Below are 24572 nucleotides of genomic sequence, written 5' to 3'. Positions count from 1 at the left end.
CAAAAATGCCTGCAGCTTATATCCCAGCGAAAAGGAGCGCTCACCAGTGTCCATGTTGGTGCTGTGTGCCAGTGAGATGATGGCAATCCAGTTCAGCAGGCAAATGAACTGGCATACATTTACCACAGAGAGACTATGGCAAGCTGCATTTTAATATGTGTAATTAACTGTGATTTTAATAGAAGCTCATGCATGTATACATGATTTCTCTACTTCTTCCAGAGCTTTTTTTTTTCCCCTTGTTTGGACTTTGGCATGGCACTAATTGCAGGATATGCATGGATATTTCTATTTAGAAAGTACATTCAGATCAGTGGAAAAAATCAAGGCACATATTTACCTCGTGACTAAGAGCATCCACCTGGTTCCTGGCCACGCTCCAGGTCAGCAGTCTGACATTCCATGTTAAGCTTACAATCTTAATTTTTTGTTATGCCTCTGTAGACAATCCCCAATCCTTGCAAAGCAGACTCTTGGCCTCCGCTTCCCTAACTGTGGCTTTCATTAGCAATTTGGACTCTAAGAGGACTTCCTTTAGCAGCAGTTAGATGTCAGCTGAGAACTGAGCAGGGAAGGAGCACTGTGCACAGAGTACCTTTGAGAGATTGTTCAGGCACGCTTTGGAGAAGGCCTACCTCCTCTCCCAAGTTATTTCAGCTCCTGTGGTACCACACCCTACTCTGGAGGAGAAGGCGTCAAACAGGTTGGCTTTCCTTCAGGGGAAGAGGTGGAGTAAAGGCACGCTGGTTCTCATCTCATTGGGTGCTCCAGGCGGCTCCCCTGCTCTCCGCCTTCGACTCCTGGTTGATAAATGCATTTGTTAGAGGGCAGGTGTCACCTACAGGTGCTGCGTGTGGCTTTGCCATAGAAGGGCTGCCTGTGTTTATCACCTGCTTCATACTAGGTGAGGCATTTAGGGACTTCTCCCTGGTCCCCAGTACACGAGTGTGATGGTGAGAGACCTCTTTGGATGTAGCCACTGATTAAAAGTGTCTCCCTCAGACCCTGGCAGTACACCTACCATCATCGCCTGGGAATAACAACCAGTGCAACCAAAGCCCTGCACAGAAGACCATGGGGAAATTCAGAAGCATCCTTCTTGTCTTCCTTGGCTATCTTCTTGTCCACGTAAGAGGTAAGTGAAATTAGTTTATTTCTAGGGTGTGGTTGCTAAAAATGAAAAACAACAACAAAAGCTAAACCTCAGCCTCAACAAATACACTTGTTTAGAAATACTCGCTATTTTTGTTGTGACTATTTGATGAGAAACTTTCAAGAGCGTTTAGGTAAGTACTTTGGCAGTTTCTAAAGAGATACATAACTTTTGGATCTTCACTGATAACAATCGTGCCAATTAGAGTTTGTTTGTTATCATTTCATAGCTTCCCTTTGGTGTTACTCTCCTAAAATTATTCACAAGCTTGAACTTGAGTATGTACTTTTACTAATGGAAGCTGTAAAATTAATTTCCAGGAGAACTTAAAATTTCCAGAAAGATCCTTAGTCAAATTCTTTTCAATATATTGAAAATATATTGAATTCAAAAATCCTAGTCAAATGCAACATATTCCTGAATAGATAAAATGCAGACACAGGCGTATGCGTTTCTTTATATGAGGGATTAATGCAGAACTGGAAGCATTTTGTGAATGGATTTTGAAAAATGAATACAGATGGGGAAAGTGTAATCCTTTCGCATTGAGTTTTCATTGTAAACTTTGAAGTAATTTTCTTTTAGCAAAGCATTCTGTAAAATTTCATTTGCCAACAAGCCAAATAGGATCATCCTCATGTGCATCTGACATGTAGTGTTCCAGTAATCTTTTTATTTTGTTGTGTATTACTGCAAATACTTTTAGAGCTATGTTTGACCGCAGGAAGAAGCTGATCATTAACCATTAGTTCTAAAATAGTTGCTGCTGCTCTTCCTCCTACCAGCCTGGATTTAAATGGAGATCTCGTGGGGATGAGCAGTGGAAAAAACTTGCCTTTAATTAGAAAGGGTTCTCGTAAATATCCCCTAAAGTGTAGTGAAAACTTTGATGATAAAATGCAGTGTTTGTTTCCGTATACTTAAAATAATTTTTTTAAAAATGAGGAACTACTTGGAAGTCTTCTACAGGTGATGTATCACTGAAACAGCAGAGCAGCAGGACAGCGACGGCCTGCCCCATAGCATGTTGTGAACAGTGATGATTCACACTCTCTCATTACTGGCATGTAGTCTTTCTTGTTCTGGAGATCCCTCTTATGCTGAATATTTCTATTTGAATTATCTGAGCATGGGTAAGCTGATTTCCATACACTGTGACACTGTAATTACTAGGGCAGTCAGGCTAACCGTTCTTGCTGCGCACATGTAATTAAGAGGCAGTTCAGGCCCTGCTTCAGGGAAGAAGTCATTGCTGGAAGCTGCTGGGGCCTTTTGGCACAGTCTTAGGACTGTGGAAACTATTTAATCCACTTTTGAGAAGCAAAATGAATTATTTTAATTCTGTTGCAACAGCCATTGAATTTTATCATCAAAGTATTTACTTGCTTCAGCAGACATTTATAGGAACCACGTCTCAGCCCTAAGCGAGACATGCTGTTAGGAAAGGCTTGGGCATGCTATGGAAAAGCTGGCCTAAGTCTTTAGGATATGAATGTCAATGGCATGATTCACCCTTTTATATGCAGCCTTAATTTTTACCTAGGCTTTAACCATCTGTGATAGCTCCTAGAAACTGCCAGGTCACTGCGGCCAGGCCAGATGCTCTGACTCCCCCTTATGATCAAGAGCTTCCTTTGTGTCAAGGCGCCCTCAGCTAGTTGGCTGGACTCTTCTCAACAGAGACACAGCACAACCAAGGACCACGTTGTTCAAGAAGAGCGAGATCTGACATTGTTTAGAAACTTGCATGCTTACTGTGATCTTCTTCCGTGCTTTTTCTCAAGCTCTTTTGGCTTCTGTAATTTTCAAGCTTGGGCAGGTTACACGAGTTCTCCTATACAAGTTGAGATGCAACAGCTAATTGCCTGGGTGGCTTTTAGGCCAAATCCAAATGAAAGAAACCTCACAGAAACTTATTTTGCTGAAGTTCATGCTAATGTCACAGGTCAGTTACTGTGGCTCAGCTGACTTGTGGTAATCCAACTTCATCTGTGTCTATACACCTTGCTTAGGGCGTGCAAAGACACAGTTAGGACCTAATCCCTAGTGACTAGGATTTTCACCTCTTTGAAACATATTGAAGGTTCCAGTTGGGCAATACACCTCAGTTTTCATCCTGTGTGTACATGTCAGGGGGGAGGTGATGCAATCTGAGGTCTCCTGTATGAAACTGGAACACAGCTGAGACTCTCACTGAGATCTCAGTGCTCAGAAATGTTCCTTGGGTACCCAGTATAGATATAATCTACCTATCTGTGTATTTTAAGACCAGCTGGTAGGTTACCTAGTCAATAACAAGGACTATGCAGAAGTTGATGATTCAGACAAGTTAATTTTACTCCATTACATACTGAGTGCTATGCAGCTAAAAGGAACAGCATTGCTAGCCAGTAAACCATATATCACTGTCCAACCAAGGCTTACTAAGATTTTGACTCAAAACTAGTTGTGTTCTCAGTTAATTGTCTAGGCACTTTGCAGGGAGAAAATTACAGACCTGTTTGGATTTCAGACGCTACGTGTCTTAGTTATTATGAATAATGTAGTTTTCACTGGAGTTAAAAGACAGAACGGGAGAGGTGCAAACCCAGTTGCATTTATCTCACACAATTCCATCAAACTCCTGTCCTGCCCGTCAGTGTGTGTGGTCCCTGCATACCTGCTGAAGTGCTCACGGTATCAGAGGAGATGTATTAAACAATGAATTCCCTTCTTGCTGAGTACCGAAGCTATTCCACCCCCAACAGCAGAGTTGCTATCCTCTGTAGGCATGTCGGTACTGCCATCCAAGGGTGTGACCGCAGTGCGATAGGTAGCATACCTGAACTGTTTGAAACACTATCAGCTGAGCTGTTGCAACACCAGAGCTCAGGAAGAGACAAAAACAGTTGTGTTTGCCCAGCTTCTCTGGTCGCTTCACAAACACTGCTGCCACTTTGCAAGCCTCAGAGCAGTGCCCAAACTGCCAGTTTTCAGTCTGCATTTTCCCCTCATTTGCATCAGCAATTGCCAATCTCTTTCCAGCCTGCTGAGGATAACAAATAAATGAATGTCAAAAGTCTTTCAAGAGCAGAAATCAACAAAAGTATGCATTTTTTGTGGCATTTTGTCTCGTGGCTATGAGGAGATAATTCCATATTGTTTTAATCTTCCCTTTTAACATTGATCTTCCTTCATTTCCATGTGGAGTCTAAAATCCATGTTTGTTAAGGAAAAATATATCTAAGATCTTGATTGTGGTACAGCATCTCATGAAGTCAAGTAGGCCATCCCAATTAAAAGAAACCACTTAAATGGGCTATATATGATCCAACTTCTGCTGTGTGTGCTTTGCCTGACAGCCACGCATTTTGAATTTCTGAGTAATTTATTAACAAAGCTACATCACAGCAATATGTTTTCAGAAGTCAACAATTCTCCAGATTAAATAAAAACAAGAGTAGGCACTAAGATTAGCAGACAGAATAAATTCCTTCCCTCTGCCCAAAGCCTCACAGAAGCAGTGGTGGAGGAACCAGGCACGTGCAGCACACACACAGAACAGTCCTGAACAGCCACAACCCACTGGATCACGATTTCACTTGTTTTTTTCAATTTAATCCAAAGGAGACCTGGGTGGCACTTGAGACTTAGAGAAGACTTTGTTGCTGTACAGACCTGTTTGCTGACCTCCAGCACCTCCCTCCAGCCTCACTGTCTGAAAGAAAACACATTGCTAATGGTACAAAGCAGAGCAATTGTAGGCCTCGCTTCTTTGCTACTTTTCTGGAGAGCAGAAGTGGAGAATGCATATGAAACACACTGGCAAAACCCACGCTCTGACTTGGCAGTGTTATTAATCCCTTTGGGACCTTTGTAGTTATGCGCACGTAGTACTGTGGCTTCGGGTGCACAGGATTTGCTACACAATGGAATTTCTGGAACAAATTTATCTTGTTGTTGGTGACAGAACAATACTGCTGAGGTCTGTGCTGCCCATCTTGCCTGCTGAAGGGCCAAAGGTAGTTCTCTGCCTCTGCTCTGGTGATGGAGATGGAGGTACACGGGAAGATACTCTGAGAAACAGAAACGACAAAGCCTGGCATCTCTCTGCGGCTTTGGTAGAGGTCCCAGCTCCTTTATTCTGCATGTAATTTTATGGGACACATCAGCTTCGTCTGCCCTCACTCTGGAGTAAAATTCAGAAAATTATATATATTTGATGTTATGTATGCAGTGTGCATCACATCATAAGCAGCGGGAGTTACCTTTAAATAGCTGCTGTTTGTCCACAGCAAAGCAAACACCATAAAAATAGAAGACCTTCTTTAATGTTTGATGAGGCCATGCTGCCTAGACATAAAGCAGTGCTACCACTCCTCCTTTATTAATACATCTTATTGGCTGGTAATTATTTAAATGTGCTTTTGTATGAATAAGTGAGAAAGACTTCTTCATTTCCTTTGAGTTCAAAACATAAACAGAAGCGGCCTGGCAAAACACATGAACCCAATAATCAGGTCCATACGCTGTGGTCTGCAGACTGGAACTTAGATCTTAATTACAGATTTTAAAGCACGCTCAGTTTCCACCACGCCATTGAGGGGCTGAAATGGCAATCATTGTTCATGAAAGGACCGTGGTGGAAAAAAAAAAATAAAGTAACTTCATCAGGAAATATGAATCATTAAGAGTTTTACATCAAAGAAACTGTACCCACTCACTGAGGTTTTGTCCATTGTGTCCACTTAGGGGCATAAACCTTTATGTTCTCACACAACTTTTCTTATGTGAATAATTTCCTTTAAACAAACATTATTCAGTATTCAGTATTTCCTGAACAAAGTAGGACAGGTAAGTGGGTATGCTCTGAACCAGAGACTTGGGAGAATATGTACTATTTTCTCATAACAGAGGAAATATGTACAATGATTATATAATGATCAGAAATGACCTGTATGAAGAATATCCTACCATTTCTGCTAAAAGGTACAGAAGCCCCATAGGTGATTTAGGTATCATGTTCTTTTCAGATACCTAACACTTGCAGAAAATTTGTTCTCATCCGTGAGTCATTCATTTCTTCCTCAGTATCTGCCAGCTTCACAGTCTTTTAAGATCATTGTATTCAAAAAACAATTCTTATTTAATCATGCTGAAGAAACCTTTTTGTTTTGTTTTGTTTTTAAACAATGTGAAATCAACTCATTTTCCCTTTTGAGGTACCTCATATGTTTAGTTGTGTTTCTTTTTACTTTTTTGCTTTCTAATTTACTCGTAACACAGTTAATCTTATCTCAGTCGTATGACTGTTATCAGTGCACTCAAAGCCCATTAATTTAATCATCTCAATGACAAAAGGACAGAATTCATCTAACACACACATACATTAAAGTTGTATGGCCACACAGATGCACATATACATACAAACACATTTTCTCACGTATCTAAGCTTCACCTTTAACTATAGACTACATGTACTGAATGCCTGAGAACTTAATTTCCTTTGCTCTATAACCTGACTCTCATTTAACAATATGTATGCTGTCTTGTTTCAATGTCTGTCATTTTAATGGCCACAAGTTTTGTTCATACAGATGCAATGCAGGACTTATTGAGGTCCAAAGTTGCACGGTGATGCTATGGTAGCCTTTTGTGAGAAAAATTCTGTCCTCAGTCATGGCTGAGACAGACTGAGAGAGTTGGAGCTGTTCAGCCTGGAGAAGAGAAGGCTCTGGGAAGACCTAATAGCAGCCTTTCAGTATCTATAGGGGAGCTATAAGAAAGAAGGGGGCAGACTCTTTAGCAGGGTCTGTGGTGATAGGAAAAGGGGAAATGGTTTCATACTCAAAGAGGAAAGATTTAGCTTGGATATAAGGAAACAGACATACACAGTGAGGGTGGTGAGGTACTGGCACAGGTTGCCCAGAGGTGCAGTAGATGCTCCATCCCTGGAGACATCCAATGTCAGACTAGATTGGGCTCTGAGCAACCTGATCTAGCTGTATGTGTCCCTGTTCATTGCAAGGGAGTTGGACTAGATGACTTCTAAAGGTTCCTTCTAACTCAGAGGGTTCTATGATTCTATAGTGAATAATAGGTAGCATCCACCAGTACTTGCTCCTTGTAAACTCTCCTCAAAAACTGTTGGAGGTCTGAAAGAAGGTGATGTATCTGTTTAACATTTAGGCTTCATGTTTAACTACAGGCACAAGATGCTGCCACCTGTATTTTGGGCCACATTTTCAAATAACAAATATGGGCAAAAGCTAGTGCATATTAAATGTGTATCTGACTTTGCAAAGGAGTGACCACCTTGGAGTAAGTTGGCCTGGCTAATAGCAAGTACGAACACTAGTGAAAGAAAATGTCCTGCCTGAAAGAATGATGTCTGTAAAAATAAATGCAATAACTCTACAATTTGAACTACTGTGTTTTGGTGCTTGTCTTCACGGAGTCCATTCTCTCATGTAGCATTCACAGGGAAGTCTAGTGGTAGCAATTAAAGCCAGGCCTATTCTTCAAAGTTCTGCTGGCACAACTCCATGTGTTTGGTGGAGAGGAAGGAATTACATCCCCAATAATCCTGGAAGTGCCAGCAAAAGTCCTGCTGTTGGTACTGTTCATTGTGTTTGAGCAGATTGTACAAACATCACTGAAACAGCTTCTTTCTCAGTACAAACAGTTTATCCATCTTGCTTTCCTAGCATTTTCTTGTTTGCCAATAAGGACTGTACTGTGGTGTCAGACAGGAGCATATAATCATCTTTGAAGAACAGTTTAAGAACAGTTGTGGGCCACACAACAAAAAGCACTACTGCAGTCATTTTATTTCTATGTGCAAACAGGGATAATCCCAGAAGAAAGGCTAGAAGTGATGCCAAGAGATGCCATACTAACCCAAAGTAGTAATAACAGAGATAATTCTGAGCTAGCACAACCTGCATAACTAAATCTCTTCATAACTTTATGCATGTTATATATATATATATTCCAAAGGAATTTTTATTTTTTCTTTCCTTCCTTTCTCCCTCCCTCCCTCCCTCCCTTCCTTTCTCCATCCCACTCTCTCTCCCTCCCTCCCTCCCTTTTTCTCTCTCTCTCTCTCATTGTTTCTCTTTCTTTCTCCCTTTCTCCCTTTCTTTCTCATTCTCTTGAGTATACTTCCAGCTGTTTCTGTTATGGAAGCTGTTTCAAAAAGGTCATTTATGTAGGTGAAAAACACAGTTATGTCTGTTTGTTCTATGAAGATGCTTGTCTAATTTATTCTTGATGCCATTTATCTTCAGAATTCCCTGAAGTGACTGCAATTCCTATTGAGGAAAATATTATCTGAGTCTCTGATTTGTTTTTCTTTTTAGACCCACCATTTTGTGGATGAAATCTGGGCTGTTCAGCTATTTAACCATCTGTTATGCTCTCAAATTAGTTTCTTAAAATGTCTGGGTACAGTCTCAGAAATGGTAATGATCATTTAAAATTCTGCTCCACAAAATCTTACTCCTTGGCAAACATTTGATGTTATTATCAAAGGAAGTTGGGATAGAAGTCCAAGCAATCTTTTCAGTTTATTGGAATATCATTTACCGTGCTACATAGATGTCCACACACTGCCCATCTGTCAAGGCTTATATTTACATAGCCAGAGAAACTTCGGTGTAGGTTCCTTTCTTACGCCCTATCAGTCATTCTGTGTTGGTGCCATTGGTGTCTGTTTCTTTTTATTATCTGGCTGATCATCAGAAATAATAAAAATTCAATCTGAATCTTTTCTGCAGGGGGTTCTCAGGCTTCCTTTTTTTCTCCTTAACATTTTGGTAGTCTTGCATTTCTCCCTTGCTGTCTCAAAACAGTGCCTTCCTTATCTACCATTTGGGCCACAGAGCAGACATACAACAGAAGAGTGAAGCCAGATGACGTATTTCAGGAGAAGGGCAAATGTCAGTTACTGCTTCCCTTTCTCATGTGATTGGAAGCATGTGCATGATCTTGTCTGAATGTCACCATACTTTTGGATTCGAGAACTCTGTTATTTTTTTTCTTCCTCCTGACTTGAAAGATATACTATACTTGGAATTTTTCCACAGCCTTCACTTAGCAACCAACTTTATCAAGTTCTCTAAGCATTAAGACCTCCATATCTGCTTTCTGCATCGTTAGTTCCTGCATGCTAGGACTTGTTACCCAAGGCCAGGTTTGGCCAACAGCTTTTTGGTCTTTCAGAATTATTTTGATGACTCACCAAAATGCAAAGGTTGAGCCCTTCTAGGATTATCCTGAAGTAGGGTTCAGATTAGACAGCCTTCAGCTCTCGAGATGCTGTTTGAGAATGATGATTTATACCGAGGATGAAACCAAAGGACACCCAAACTGAACTTGCTATTTCTGTCACTAAAATATACGTCAGAAAAACATAATTGGACCATATATGATCTTTGAGGTACCTTCCAACCCTAGCAATTCTGTGTTTCTGTGTGCTGGATCTAGTAAGTGGCAATCCTGCCCACAACAGGAGGGCTGGAACTAGTTGATTTTTAAGGTCCCTTCCAACCCAGCCTGTTCTATGGTTCTGTTGTTCTGTGATTTAAGGGCTAGGAGCAGGATGCACACAGGCTGGCAGGGCTGGGTAACAAGGCTGGGCTGAGGCCTGGCCAGTGGGTAGGATCTACCCTTGGCCTGCAGGTTCATAGCCAGGCATTGGCACAGCTGTGACATAGATCCTGGGGAGGAGCTTGGGGCCAGCAAAGGAGTATTGGCTAAGGAAACCCATTGTCAATTTCATGTATTGTTGCATTTAATGAATTTATACAAAATCAAGAACAGGCATTTAGGATATTATTGATGTAAGGGCCCAGCTGAAGGGTTAGTGGACCCAGCTGGGCTGGTCAAGCAGCCAGGGTAAGACAAGAGGACACGAGCAGCTCAAATGATGAGATAAAATGTTTGTATGTGATAGCATTAGTGGGACAGTGTTATGCTGTTACCTGCTTTTCCCTTCCAAACGTGAGTTTTCCATGCTATTGTATAGGGACAGTTTTGCTTCCAAGACCACTCACTATTCAGCATTCCGGCCTGGCTTTATCTTTCCTGTCAGACACCAGCTATAATTAAGTTCACAGACTTATGTGAAAATCCTCACAAGAGTCAAAAAGGTTTCACTTTGTACTTCCGCACTGCTTTCAATTTGAGGATCACGCAGTGTTCTACCACTGATTAACTAATTTTCCCATGGAGTTCTTTGACACAGGCAAGGGCTGTTATCAAAGCAGTAATAAACAGGGGCAGTGACAGCCTGCCAGCACCTGTGGAGCTGAGACCGACACCGGTGCTGAGTTGAGGGGCGTCTCCAACAGTCCCTGTCTACTTCCCAGCTTCCCCACTCCAATAATAATGTTTTTCTTGCTGTGAAGACTTTGATCCCTACCAAGAAAAACACTTTAGCCTAGAGCCAGGTACTAAGCCTTTTAAGCAGACTGATAAAAAGATGCAGAGTAGGAAACTCATGTGATAGATACAGTGAAGCATTCCTGCTTGGAAAAGCCAAGACACGGGGTGTCTTTCAGTGGGTCTGTGTGTGCTGATCTTTTATTTGGCATGCAGACACAGGAAAAATGGGGTTTTGGTCTGGGTGAGGACTGCTGGATACCTGCTCTGTAAAGAGGTGAATCGCAAAGACTATGTATTAAAAAGACATGGCGGATCACAGAGAGAGGATTGTGTGTAGATCACTGCAAAAGTAATGCCTCACATTTATTTCCTTGGAAACTACAACAGATACAAAGAGCACAACAATATTATTCAATAGAGCGAATTCTCAGCTACAAAACCCTATTTTTTCAACATAATCACCACCATTATCTATGCATTTTTACCAGTGATAAATAAGAAAAGCCTGCATGCCACACTTGTAAAAATCTGCCCTAGTAGAGGAGACCAACTATTGCTCTCACCACTGCTGAAAAGCACCATCCACCTCACTGCACTTACATCCACTGTTTGGTCTCCATCAATGTTCAGCGTCAGTGAATGTCAGAGGGTATCATCTTTTTTCTGCGTGGAGGTATTCATTGGCACACCTTGACTTTATCCACACTTCTGTGTCAGATGCCATATGGACAGACTGCCCCTCTGCTACTGTCTATCACACAGCAACAGCATGCAATGGAATGTTGGTGGGAAGGTTCAACCTCTACTGCCATATCACCGACATCCACCTCTGATATTGTGGGCCAGCACTGTAAAATAGGAGGCACTACAATCAGAGCAGCCCTTGTAAATCTCAGATGAATACCTGTGTTTGCTCAGTTCAGACTTTGGTTTACATATATTTAATATTTTCCTTTTTTATTTTCCTTTTTTTTTTTTTTTTTTTTTTTTCATCTGCTAACTTCAAAGATCAGGTAACTTATTTCCCTGCTGTGACATTTAATGATGTCATTGTCACCCAAGACAGAACACAAAGGGTTCTTTTCTCTCTTTTCCTATTTTTTAAGGTTCAGTGAAACTAAAATAGGTAAACACATCTTTCTATCTGTTAGTGCTCACATATGTTACAGGAAGACTTGGAAAAAAAAGCTGATTGAGGTGACAAGTGACCTCAGGGTAGGCATGCCAGGAGAGCTGATGACTGTGGTCATTCAGGGCTCTGTGGGGCAGGGACAAGGGCTGACAGCTTGCTCTGGGCAAGCTCCTGTTTGAGTGGGTTTCCGTTTTGCCTATTCTAAGCAGGGTTCTGGCTTTATCCAGAGCCCTCAGAGGTCACAGATATCTGCCTGCTGATGGTCTCTGCTTCTTTCTAGGTCAACGTGACTTCGATTTAGCTGATGCTCTCGATCATCCAGGTAGGAGTCCTTATTCTCCTATGATATTTAGATCTAATAATAAATTTTAAGTGCTTTCTGTTTTTCTTGAGAACTGGAACATGAAGAGGGTAGTACTTCAATTAAAAGTATGGAGGGCAGGGAAATGTCAGATTTTTAATTTACATACAACCGAAAACCGCTACTTTTCTGTTTTGTTTTGTTTTTAAAACATAATCTTTTTTGTCATAAAATCATTTTTCTCCTTAAAACAAGCAAAAAAAAAAAAAAAAAAAAAAAGGTTTTGGAAACATATCCCATCCTTTTCAGTTTCTTCCATGATGCGTAAAGATTTACTGAATACAGCTCTCTGAATTTCCAGATACTTCCTTTTGATAAGTTGAACCATGTTAAGAGTTTAATGTTGTATGTTTTTGTTTTTTTTTTTTTGTATATATCATTGGGTCACACAGAGGATATAATTACCAGGAAGCCCACAGTGATCAGAAGACCAACAAGACCTCTGATGAGTGAGTAATACTGACAGCAATCATTACTGATATCCATTATACATAACCTGTCTTGTATGAGATTCTTGCTTGTATGTGTTAATGTGCCATTCCTAAGGCAATCTGTGTGAATTTGTGTCCTCTGTATGTAAAGTAAGTATTTTTTGGACAACTACCAATTGCATGTCTTTACTATTTCCAGTAAGTCAGTAGAGCATGACTGGCCACAGATGGCATTTTATTTCCGGATGGTCCTCTTAATACTTTCCTAACCTGTACTGACATTCCTGCGGAGTATAAAAATGGGTAACTGTAGCTAAAAATTGGTAATGGTGCTTTTTTTTTTTTTATTATTATTTTTTTTAACATTATCTCTTTTAGCATAAGTGTTCACGATGCTTGATAACAGACTTGAATATTATCTAGTTTTGATTGCTATAACGACCTAAGTCAGAAGGGAAAAAAACTGGGCAGAGCAGAGAGGACTGAAAGGTTTCAGCTGTATTTTTGAGTATTACCAATGATAACTTTTAATGAATGGCTGTTACTGTTGAAAAAAACCGAACTCCAAACAATGCAAAACCACATGCATATTTATGACTGAACATTTTATAACAACACAGACATTTTTCACTTAAATTACACTGAAGGAAACTGTGTGAATCAGGAATTGCTGGATAACATCAGCCCAAAGAACAACTATATCGCTTTTCCTAGATAAATATTGCAGTAAGATTTTTAGGGTTACATGTTCCACATGATGCTGGCTCACTCTGTACAAGCAGGACAGTGTTTTGTTTATGTGGTAGCTACTGGATCCTGTGCATTCTTCCTTCCCTCTTGCTTTTGTGAAGAGAATCTGTGTTTGACCTAGATTAGAAGCATCTATTGCAAAGTACAGTGAAGACACTGTTCTCTACTTCCTTTAAAGTCAGTGGGGAGTAATCAGCAAGCCTAACAACAGTTCACGTAATCCTAAATGTGGATCAGTTCTCATCCTAATATAGACATTTTAAGTAGGTTACTTGAATCATGCCCTCAGAGACTCTGTCCTTGGTCATGCTAGGAGGCCAAGTCAGAAATCAGTAGTTACAGTGACACTGCCTCAGTCAAGTGTGAGGAATTGAGTTTTTAGGGACTTCTAAATCTGTTAGACACGTGACAGTGGGAGGGCTGCCCTACCTGAATCAATCAAGAATTCTAATTCTTGGGAATGAAGAACTCCTTGTCTTCCAGAGGCTATTTTGGAATCTCTCCCAGCACTAGCAAGGATTGCAAGCAGTTTAAAATCAATTAGAACAAATTTTTAGGAAGTTCTGAAATAAGTTGCTGGGTTTGGAAATGTTCAGAGACACGATATAAAAGTGTGTCCTAATGTGTACCTGATGTTTCATACTAACCTCAGTGTTTCTTCTATGTCTCATTTAGCCAGTGTCACTGAGAAACATGTCTGGCTGAGATGATGATGTTGGTAGAGTAGGGTCCAATTACTGTATGAGCCCTCTCCTCCAGGCATCACTTCCCACACAAGAATCACTGAGTTGAAGCTGTCCTGCAGGTATCTTTCAATGGTGGGGAAAGATGAAGTTTATTTTTGAAATCTCTAATTAAGTAGGTTTTAGCCACTCATACTCACCCTACATTCCTATCTCTAAATTGGAGAGAGATGGATTTGAGGGCTGGACTATTAGCTGGATAAAGGGTTGGTTGGGTGGCCGTAGCCAGAGGGTTATTGTCAATGGTTCTATGTCCAGGTGGAAGCCACTGACAAGTGGTGTCCCCTAGGGGTATGTCTTGAAACTAGTGGTCTTCAACATCTTTATAAATGGCATAATAGACAGTGGGATTGAGTGTACCCTCAGCAGGTTTGCAGGTGATGCTAAAATGAGTGGTGTGGTTGACACCATAGAAGGGACAGATGCCATCCAGAGGGATGTGGACAAGCTCAAAAAGGGGTCACATGAGAATCTAATGAAGTTTAACAAGGCCAAGTGCAAGATTTTGCATTTGGATAGAGGCAATCGCAGATACAAGTACAGACTAGGAGAAGAACTCATGGAGAGCAGCCTTGCAGAAAAGGACTTGGGGATCCTGATGGGCAAAAAGCTGGACATGAGCCAGCAGTGTGGGCCTGCAGCCTGAAAGGCCATCTGTGTTCTGGGCTGCATTAGAAGAGGGGTGGCCAGCAGGGAGAGGGAGGTGTTCCCCTCTTCTCTGCTCTTGTGAGGTCCCATCTGGAGTACTGCATCCAGGCTTGGGACCCCAATACAGAAAGATAAAGCTGTTGGAGCATGTCCAGAGGAGGGGCACAAAGATAATCAAAGGGCTGAAGCACCTCTTCTGTGAAGAAAGGCTGAGGGTACTGGGCTTGTTCAGCCTGGAGAAGAGAAGACTCCAAGGAGACCTCATTGTGAACTTCCAGTACTTGAAGGGAGCTTAGAAGGAAGAGGGGGACCTACTTTTTACGTGGTCTGATAATGATAGGGCAAGGGGAAATGGCTTTAAACTAAAAGAGGGGAGATTTAGGTAAGATGTTAGGAGGAAATTTTTTACTCAGAGGGCAGTGAGGTGCTGGCACAGCTGCCCAGAGAAGCTGTGGTACCCCATCCCTGGAGGTGCTCAAGGCCAGGTTGGATGGGGCTCTGGGCAGCCTGAGCTGGTGGGGGGCAGGGGTTGGAACTGAACTGAACTGGAACTGAAGGATCTTTAAGATCCCTTCCCTAAGCCATTCTATGATTCTGTGATTCCATGATTTAATTGTCATACACTCAAACCAACACAGTCAGGAGCACTGAGATTTTTGTGTTCAAGTTGTCTGGTGAGCATCATGTGCAACCCAGGATAAGGTACACCAGTTCCTAGCCCTTGCCATGCCTCTGTGGTTCTTCTTGATAAGAAATGGCAATTTAGTTTTGAACATTTGAACAGATGCTTCATACCTTTCACAAGTCATCAGCTATTGTGGTGAGGTCCTCATAAACTTGCTTACTGAAGCCTCTCTGGATCTTAGGCCAGCATGCTTCCCGCTGTCTGTTTGTACTTGTTTGGGATACATATACTATGTTTTTAGTCTGTTTTCTGGATGAACTAGCAGGAAAATAATGGTACAGGTGATATGCTGCAATCTCTGTATTTAGAATGCCCTTCTGCTTTTCTTCTGCTGACACGTCACCTGTGCTGCTGCCTTATCAGAGTGCAGGCTTGCTGTTTTTGACAGAAACAACACGTTCCTCAATTTTACAGCTGGGAACGGTGACCTTTGCCATCTGTTCTTTTAACCCTTTGTTCTGCTGTTTCTTCTCACTCTTGCAGACACGTTTCCATTCATACTTAATTCATACTGACCTCAACATCTCTGTAGCAAATCTCTGCACGAAGCCTCCAGGGCAGAACCCCGCATTTTACCTGAATTCTTAGTTTTGACAATAGATTATTGATTCTTAAAGTAGTAGCCTTTGACATGTAAAGGTATTTTGGCAATGCAGCTCTGTTCTAGCTAGACAGGATTAACACCTGGTTTGACAAAACATACCCACTCATGCAGTGTGAATATGATTATGTTCCTGCCAGATTTCCTGGCGACATCAAAGCATTTCTGAGTATTTACATTTACGTATGTTGAGAACAGATACTGTGCAAAGAAGAGCTTCCTATTCTCTTTGGATGGAAAGAACACATGAAAGCAGACATGCACTGTGATGCCTTATAAAGAAAAAAAAAAGACATGTTTGAATGTCTGTCTAATTTTCTTTGGCAATTAGGATCGTTATTAAAATCTAGGTAGATTTTGCTTTTTCTTCAGATTCATGCTATATCTCCATATTTATTAGAAGCAAGAAAGTGACCTCTGGTCATAATAGCATCTGCCTAATATACTTCTGCGTATGAATCAGTGACCTTTGAGAGCTCACCTTTGTTCCACATACCCTAAAATATCACCTACATACTCTTTCCATACCTGAAAGCTGTGCATCTTATGCAGCTCATTGGCAAATTGTTTATTTAATGGAAAGTTCCATTTCAGCTACTGCAAGGCACATGCACAGTCTTAGGGAATGGTAACAGCCTTCTGATTCACTGCATAATGTGCCTGTGCAGAGTTTGAAGCACATTTTAATACTTTTATAGCTCCGCCAAAGATAAACAGAACATCACTCAACCTTGGGCACATATGATTACTTGAAGCACAATTTTCTTCTATCATCATGACCCTTACATAAATTAGTTAATTCAATTCTGTCTTCCTAAGTAGGTTTATTACTTTCCAAGATTTTTTCTAGAAATAGGTGCAACAAATTACACCTGAGCCAAGTATACACACACCTGTTTGAACTACAGGCATAGAAGTTAATAAATGTAAACAAATCAAACAAATAAATAGATGCACCTTAATATTCTAACATAACTAATTTTACTTAACGTAACCTGCACATATATGAAAGATGTACAGACTTAGCTTCTAATATAAGATTTATTCTGAAGGAATGCATCCTTTCTCATCGGAGTGGAAAGTATGATATAAATTGTTAATTATTTTGTGGGCAAACATTAAATTTTATAAGTTTTGGGTTTTTTTTTTGAGAAAAGTGGGATATCTGACTCAAATTTGTGGGTATTTCTGAAAAAAATGTTGCTTGTCAACCACTGTTGTACATTTTCTGTTAATAACTCATGTTTCACTTCCCTCAGGAGGTCTGCCCTGCTTACTTATCTAATTCTTCCTTTTCATTTGTTAGACAATGACCTGCATTTAGGAGATGCGCTTGGTGGGGGTGAGTACTTTCTTCTTTTCTCAGATATGTTGTGGTTTAGTGAGTTTGGGGGGTTTTTTAGTGCTCTTTTTTTTTTTGAAGTCTTTCTTGGGCAAAAAGATTTCAAGACTGCAACATAATCTGTTGTAAAGGAAGCCGTGCCCATGTGCCAGAGGCCATCATGCAGAGTGGGGACACCAGGATGGGCTGTGTCTGGCTGCCAGCTACAGGGATTTGCATGCTGGCCTATTTGTACGAACTGAAGTCTGCTATGGTTAACATTGCCACATTGGAGTACCATGGCCATGGTTGGGGGCTACACACGTTGCCCAGTCAGCCATCATGGTTCACAGAGACAGCCTCTAGCAGAAAGGTTAAAGACAACAGATAATGCCAGCAGTTTGTTCAGCTATCATAAGTTAATCTGCCAAAGATTAGGAATCAGAGGTAAAAGTGAACAGAGATGACTGTTTTAGCTCTGCTGGCCACAAATCAGAAATGCAGGAAGGAATGGTTCAGAAGTGAGCACTGATGGATATGATACAGTTTAGGCTTGAGGCAGTCAAGATATTGTAACCTGCTGTAAGTTCCAGTTATTTCTATCACATGTAAACCTCATGTAGGACGTATTTATAGCATGTGCTGAGCTGCATAAATGCATGACATCCAAGAAAATTTTGCACCTCATTTTACTTAGTGTGTTTGGAGGTATACTTGGGATGTGAAGTACTCTAGAAAGGTTCTTGCACTCTGTAATAATGTACAGTCTGAGTCGATTTGAATCAAGGCCTAAAATTCAACTTGAATCAAGGTTGCAGAAAATAAAAACATATATAAATTAAAAAGAAAAAAAAGAAAAAGAGAAATAACTCCTGTTGCAGTGGTCTGGTTCATTCATGTTTCAGACGCAGAGAATCATACTGCTTGTAGTGTTCAGGTTCTCCTCTAACATCTCATACCTGTGCTGAATGACATTCATCCACACTTCATAAAGCTGAATATAGTTTTGTTGATAAGTCCCATATTTATGCTGTCATTTCTTCTTGCTCATACTGATTGTTCCATTCTTGAAAGTTTTTACTGAATATGCTGATGAGAGGATGGTTTTAACATGCTGATTAAATTATTAATAAATTAGTTAAGTATCTTCTGTAAAAAACATCTCATTCAGTGGTTAGCACATGATGTTTCTTTTAATTATTTCTTTGGTCAATTTTCAGTTCATGTTTTTAATTGAAATTCATGCATTATAATGGAATTAATGATATATACCTCTTTATCAGTAGCTGTGAAGACATTATCTTCTCAGCATCTACGATGCAGAATACATCTTGTTGTGTTTAAGGAACATGACTGTAGCATGGTAATGGGAATGAACAATGACACTGGTAGTTTTCCACCCTTGTGCAGAGTCTTAGTTTGGAACACATGGTTCTGGAACAGAGCAAGTCTCTTCTTCTATTAAATAGAATTAATTAGGCAAAGTCTGATTCAGCAAAGCTTTAAGGATGTATCTAAAATACACTGAATGCAGTAGGATAAATTCATGCTGATAGCTAAGCATATCTCTAAATAATTTGCTGAATTAGAACTTAAAAACAACTTACAGGCAGAAGTGTTATATTTAGCATGTAGGCAAGAAGAGGCCATAATGAAAGAGCATCTGACATGAATTGTAGGTGAAAGAAAGATTTAAGGAGAAGGAGGGAAGATGCCATTTATTTCAGTCGCCCGACTTTGATTTATTCAGAGCTAAATTTGCTGCCTGACCCAGTTGGGGGCAGCAAGAGGAGGCCTGCTCTATGGAGTAAGAACGGCCATGGGCATTTTTCCTCAGTCGGTCCATTACTCCAGCACTGTGTGTGCAATTTGGAAACTGCTACTTGTGATCACATACCTTTCTCTACCAGCTCCTTCCTTCCCAGTACTCTGGCGGGAATGAGACAAAATGCCAGCTCAGAGTCAAAAGGAAAAAAACCTGAAATATGAGCATGTTTTGCACTGTTTAAAAGTATAAAATTCATCATGCATGAGATGAATTCAGTATGTGTATGGTGAAACTAATGTCCAGTTCATAATAATACCTGCTGAAGGCACAGAGATAGCCTCTTGCCTCCTGGCCAGCCCAGAACACTTTCAGGTCTGTGTCACCGCACCACTGACACGTGCAGTAGCATACTGCTCTTTCCAGCTGTCAGAATCAAGTAATATTAGCATGTGCCAGAATTAGAAGAAACATTTCCCTTGGACATTTTTTGAGCTCTTCTCTCATTTTAGTTTTGAAAAATTTCCATTTTCTAATTATCTTCTGTACCTTGAAATTTATTGACATATTGCTTGAAACTTTTTAACCTACTGACAAGGTCATTTTCTGAATTCATCAGGGGACAGATGAGCAATCTGCAAAAATTTTCAGGTTATCATACTCTTTATTTCCAGCTCCCTGTTCTATTTCTTCAACCATCTAACTATTTATTGTCAATAGGTGACATCCCAAGACAACCACTATACCCACCTCTTCCGCCACGACCAGGAAGCCATAGTAACTCTGGTAAGAATATTTTCTCCTTAGAGAATCTAACACTGGGAACTGTTCAGAGAAGATATGCTGAACACTTTACTCTCTTGTTTATTTATAATTTTTAGCATCCCTTCCTGCCATTTCTCTTTTTTTTTTTTCCCCACTATTCCTGACCCAGTGTTTGAAAAGATTTTCTGCGCTTTTGTTCTGGCACCGTAAAGCTTTTCTGCCTCCCCAAAACAGAGGACATTGACTTCTAAGTGGCATGAGACTAATATTTATCTTGTTTCTCCATTCATTTTGGGTATGTATACACAGAACCCTGCTAAGGTTTGAATTTGACATCTATCTACATGAAGTGATTAAGGCTATGTACAAATCCGTGCTGAGATATGGATCTGAGAAGGCTCTAGGGTATACAACAGGTGGGATAGGGGAGATGGATTTAAGATTGCTTTTGACTGTTGTCCCAGACACCCACTTAAATACAGTGGAGGTGATACATCTATCCTAGCTACTGCCATGAATCTCATATTTACGTCTGGTATGACTGTAGTGATGCTCTCTGGATATGCCCTCTGGAGACTTTCCTAGAAGGGACCCACTGACTCCCCACTGCAAGAGCTGCTGGGATTTGAGATGTCCTTACTATATTAGGATACATTCTACTGAAGCTCCAGGTTCACTCATCCTACAAGTGTCTACTTCTGTGAATAGAGCCAGCTAATGAGCAGGGTTTTTGCATATTGTATTTAGGAGCCTAAAGTGGCTCCAAGATTTGGACTCCTAAATACAGAACAAATTCAACATATTTTCAAATACACGTGTCTTCATGCTCAGAATGGGTAGACAGCAACAGTCTTAGGACTTTAGCTTCCAGTGAACGTAAATGGGTAACTACTTCTGTAAGACAGCTGCTATATGGACACAGATTTCAAAGGTTTCTCACCTTTCCCCAGAACTGTTACAAAAAAGCCGGAGAAGGGAACTGAAGAGGTTACCACTGTTCAGATAATTTTGCAACAGAAATCCTAATTTTTATCTTGCAGGAGGATTTAACGACTTCGATCTTGTTGATGGGAAGCATTTACCACCACACATAGCAGGTAGTATTTGACGATTCTCATTGCATTTTCTCTCTAATATTTACAAATCAGAGCTGACTGGTTTTGCTTTAGCACAATTGTTTATTACTGAAGGTGTAGGACAAGACAAGATTTTTATTTAGACTAGGTTAAGCCAGAACCTTGCAGGATTGATTCTGCAATTCTGCAGGACAGTCCCAAAGCAAGCAGCTTCTGCTGAGAAAGTAGACATTCCAAGTATGTGATCTTGACATAAATCATCTTATTGTCCGGAAGTAAAGGATAACAAGAGTAGAGTGTTGGCCTGCTATTTCCTCTAAATCAGTCTGATGTAGACAGCTAAGGATTATCTTTTTGTTTATATTCTTCAGACACTATTCTTCTACAAAAATGAAGTGGCAGGAGGAAGGAACTCTATTCCTCCTACTGACACTGATGCCAGTCAGGATTAGAATCAGAGCTTGTCGATCCCAGTATCCCACTCCAGCTGCTCCATTTCACCTTGTAGGAAATGCAGAATACTTTGTTCTCAAAATATGATGAAAGACAATTTTTGATGAAACTTTATCCTCTATTCCAGGAGAAGAAGGGCATAATTACAATCACGGTGGAAACACGGGTATAGTAAATAATTCATTCTATAATTTGTTTCAGATCACCATAAATAGTGAGAAAATGTTAGCCTCATAAAAGTGGTACATATATTAAATGATGCTGCATGAGTCTGTTTTCATATCAGCTGCTTGTAACATAATTTCCAGTCTTCTGTTTAATTCTACTTAATGGATTTCCAATGTCTCACCATATAGTTTTCAAAGCTTTGCAAAAAAAAAAACATATTTGTTGATAATATGCCTTAGTCATACTATTTCACTGCATCTGAAAAATATCTTTCGTTTTCTACAGATTCAGGATTAATAGCTGGAGTTACATCTCCTATAATTTCTGCTTTTGTGATATTAGTTGTTGGATCAATAGCGGCCTACACAGCTTACAAGAACAACAAGCTTTGTTTCAAACCACGTGGTAAGACAAAATTAGTCACTTTCTGTGTTGAAGTAGATGGGAATTTTACAAAAAAAATTATGTGGGGGCAGAAATAAGCCAATCATGACAGCATTTGAAAGTCTCCTCCAAACATTCTCTAGTCTGTATGTGATCTTGGGAATTAATATTCTCAATCCAGTATAGGAAGCCACGATGTACCCAAAGGATACATATACACCATTTCCTGAAGGGAATTGCATAATGTGAAGTCTTTGCACCCATGGAGGTGACTGGCTGTTATGGCCCTGAGCCCACAGATCAGCTTGAATCACCTGGATCAGCCTCATGTAGGGCTTCTCCATATGCCAGGATTCCAGTTTGAGCTCATTTCTTCCTATCCTGGCCTTGTCTGCATCCCTAGAGTGCCTGCCCAGCCATGGTCCTGGATGGCTGTTTGGATTTCTTTACTTGGTCTTAGGCCTGGCTGGTTGCCTTGCATTTACCTGAGGGTCATCGAATCATAGAATCATAGAATCACAAAGGTTGGAAAAGACCCACAGGATGACCCAGTCCAACCATTCACCCATCACCAATGGTTCTCGCTAAACCATGTCCCTCAACACAACATCCAAACGTTCTTTGAACACCTCCAGGGTTGGTGACTCCACCACCTCTCTGGGCAGCCCATTCCAGTGCCTGACCTCCCTTTCAGAGAAGTAGTAATAGAAATAGTAGGTCAATGCAGTCTGTGACCCACTTGCCTTCTGAAAAGAGGAGGGAGATAGAGGAAAGGGAAAAGCTGCCCATAGTTCTGTATGGTAAGAGGTTCCCACCTCATGCCTCAAAGGGACTGGAGAAGAATGAGCAGAGAAAGCAGCTGATGTAGAAGCACCAGCAAAGGATATCCATAGCAGAAATGATTCATGTTCAATCTTCCTTCTTTTAGGTGGGGCCACAGTGTAAATTGCTGAAATGAAAACTGTCTGCTGGTGACACACTGCTTTGGTTGGTGATGTTCTGCCTGCGGATCTGACATTTTTTTCAGCTTCATAGTTCTGAGCAAAAAATCTTCCTCTCATGAATGTTTTGCAAAGATACTGCAATTCCATTTTCTTTTACATGACGATACTCTTAAACCTTGAGATTTACATCATCAAAGATGTACTTAAAATGTCCAGGATAAGTATTGCAATGTCTGATGTGTATTCATATATGTTGGATAAGTATTTTAATTCAGGAGCTATTTTAAATGCAGAATTCAAGCTTAATATGAGCTAAAATTTAAATATGTTGGTTTATGAGTGTTTCAGTCACTGAAGATTTTTTTTTCCTGTTTTCTAAATTGGCCAAAGTCATTCTGATAGGACAGAAATAAGAAAAATGCCATTTCCATTCACACATTTTGCATATTTCTGTATTGTCTGTGGTATTTAAGAAAAAAACTGAAGTTGTGTAAATGATAAAACATTTTAATGCCTTTACTTTGTATCTTATGTCTGAACTCTTGCAAAGCAGAAAGAGCTACAAATGGAAAATACATTCTTAATTTTAAAATACAGCGTGAAAAGAACACGTGCACCAATGAGCCACTGATTAAAATAAATAAAATGAGGAGAGCACAAGTTAATTTTATTTATTTATTTATTACTGAAATGGTATTTGGCTCTTCTCAGGAGCTGGAATCTGTCGTAAATTATGTTTTCCTTCTTGAAAAATTAGAAGCCTCCAAAGGCAATCTGAGATATTTTTTCATCCTTTTTATTTTAAGCAACGCGTCATTCATAATTTCTTTGAGGGAAAACTGGGTGCCGAGGGTTTGGAATCAGTCAGAACCAATCTGTGACATTTTGTCCTATGAATCTATGTCACCAACTTTTAAGTTTTGTACATATCTTTAGGCAGAGGTAAAGTTGATACTTACAGTTTTGCTAGGAAGCTTGCTTCATCTTCTTCTCTTGCTCCTCATCAACCTTGCTGTGTTAACAATGTTTGTATGCAGACAAAAATTATCATCAAAACCTAACACTTTTCCAGTTTCTCTGTCTTCAGGGAATGAAATGCAGGTGAGAAGCTGGCAAAACTAGTGGTTTACTGACATAATTCTATCACATGGTTATTTTAGCTAACTTACAAGCATAGAGGAAATACACAAATAATGTATTTTCTTACAAATTTGCATGCAGATGGATGTAAAAACAGTTCTGTGTTTGTTGAATTGTTGAGAGAGACATCGATTGGAAAGGTACACTTTTCATAAAATAAAATACTTTTCTATCTCCATATTTGACACAGATATTTCAGATGCTGAAGACATCTTTATTTTGATCCTGAATGTAAGAAATTATAACGTGCATCAGTTTAAATATAGAAACATTTTGACATCATGCAAAGAAACAAGCAGCTTTGTGGCTACCGCTTTCAACTTCTCATCAATAAATGTATTTTAATAGAGTTTTCAGGGACACATATGCTTTTTCTTTAAAAATACAAACTTCCCATGTTAATACTTATGACAGTTACTATATGTTTTGTCGGGTAGGTGTAAAGGTAATGTTAAAGCTTTTTGTGGTTAACAATAAAAATACGCATGCTCCTTCTTTCTCTTGGAAATTCTCAATAAACACATACCCTGTTTTACCTAAAATGAAATGAAGCTTGTTTGTTTTGTGCATTATTTTATGGAATGTATGCTGGCTGATACCTTTAATGTCTAAGCTGATACGGGAGCTACTAATACGGGAAAGAAAAAAAAGGAACATCTTATGTATCTCTTTTTCAGGATCAATGT

At 40.0% G+C, this 24572-nt stretch overlaps 1 protein-coding gene across 1 annotated transcript; it reads left to right on the top strand.

Annotated features, from left to right (window-relative positions):
* The first annotated feature begins 836 nt into the window (after window positions 1-836).
* XG (Xg glycoprotein (human Xg blood group)) lies at window positions 837-24433 on the top strand. The gene is made up of 10 exons (XM_015277732.4): window positions 837-904; window positions 1003-1135; window positions 11932-11973; window positions 12405-12461; window positions 17177-17212; window positions 19677-19742; window positions 20762-20818; window positions 21378-21416; window positions 21704-21823; window positions 22731-24433. Exons 2-10 carry the CDS (start codon window positions 1075-1077, stop codon window positions 22745-22747), a joined length of 495 nt encoding a protein of 164 aa, XP_015133218.2. The 5' UTR covers window positions 837-904; window positions 1003-1074; the 3' UTR covers window positions 22748-24433.
* The last annotated feature ends 139 nt before the right edge of the window (window positions 24434-24572 follow it).

The sequence above is a fragment of the Gallus gallus genome, chromosome 1 (assembly GCF_016699485.2).
Source record: "Gallus gallus isolate bGalGal1 chromosome 1, bGalGal1.mat.broiler.GRCg7b, whole genome shotgun sequence".
NCBI lineage: Eukaryota > Metazoa > Chordata > Aves > Galliformes > Phasianidae > Gallus > Gallus gallus.
This window is presented reverse-complemented; position numbering and strand designations above follow the sequence as displayed.

What these genes read in the sequence shown, in the direction of transcription:
- XG (XM_015277732.4), top strand. Translation starts at nt 1,075, where the DNA reads ATGGGGAAATTCAGAAGCATCCTTCTTGTCTTCCTTGGCTATCTTCTT. An exon ending in AGGAAGCCATAGTAACTCTG is followed by an intron (nt 19,743 to 20,761) that starts GTAAGAATATTT and finishes TTTATCTTGCAG; the next exon opens with GAGGATTTAACGACTTCGAT. An exon ending in TTTACCACCACACATAGCAG is followed by an intron (nt 20,819 to 21,377) that starts GTAGTATTTGAC and finishes CCTCTATTCCAG; the next exon opens with GAGAAGAAGGGCATAATTAC.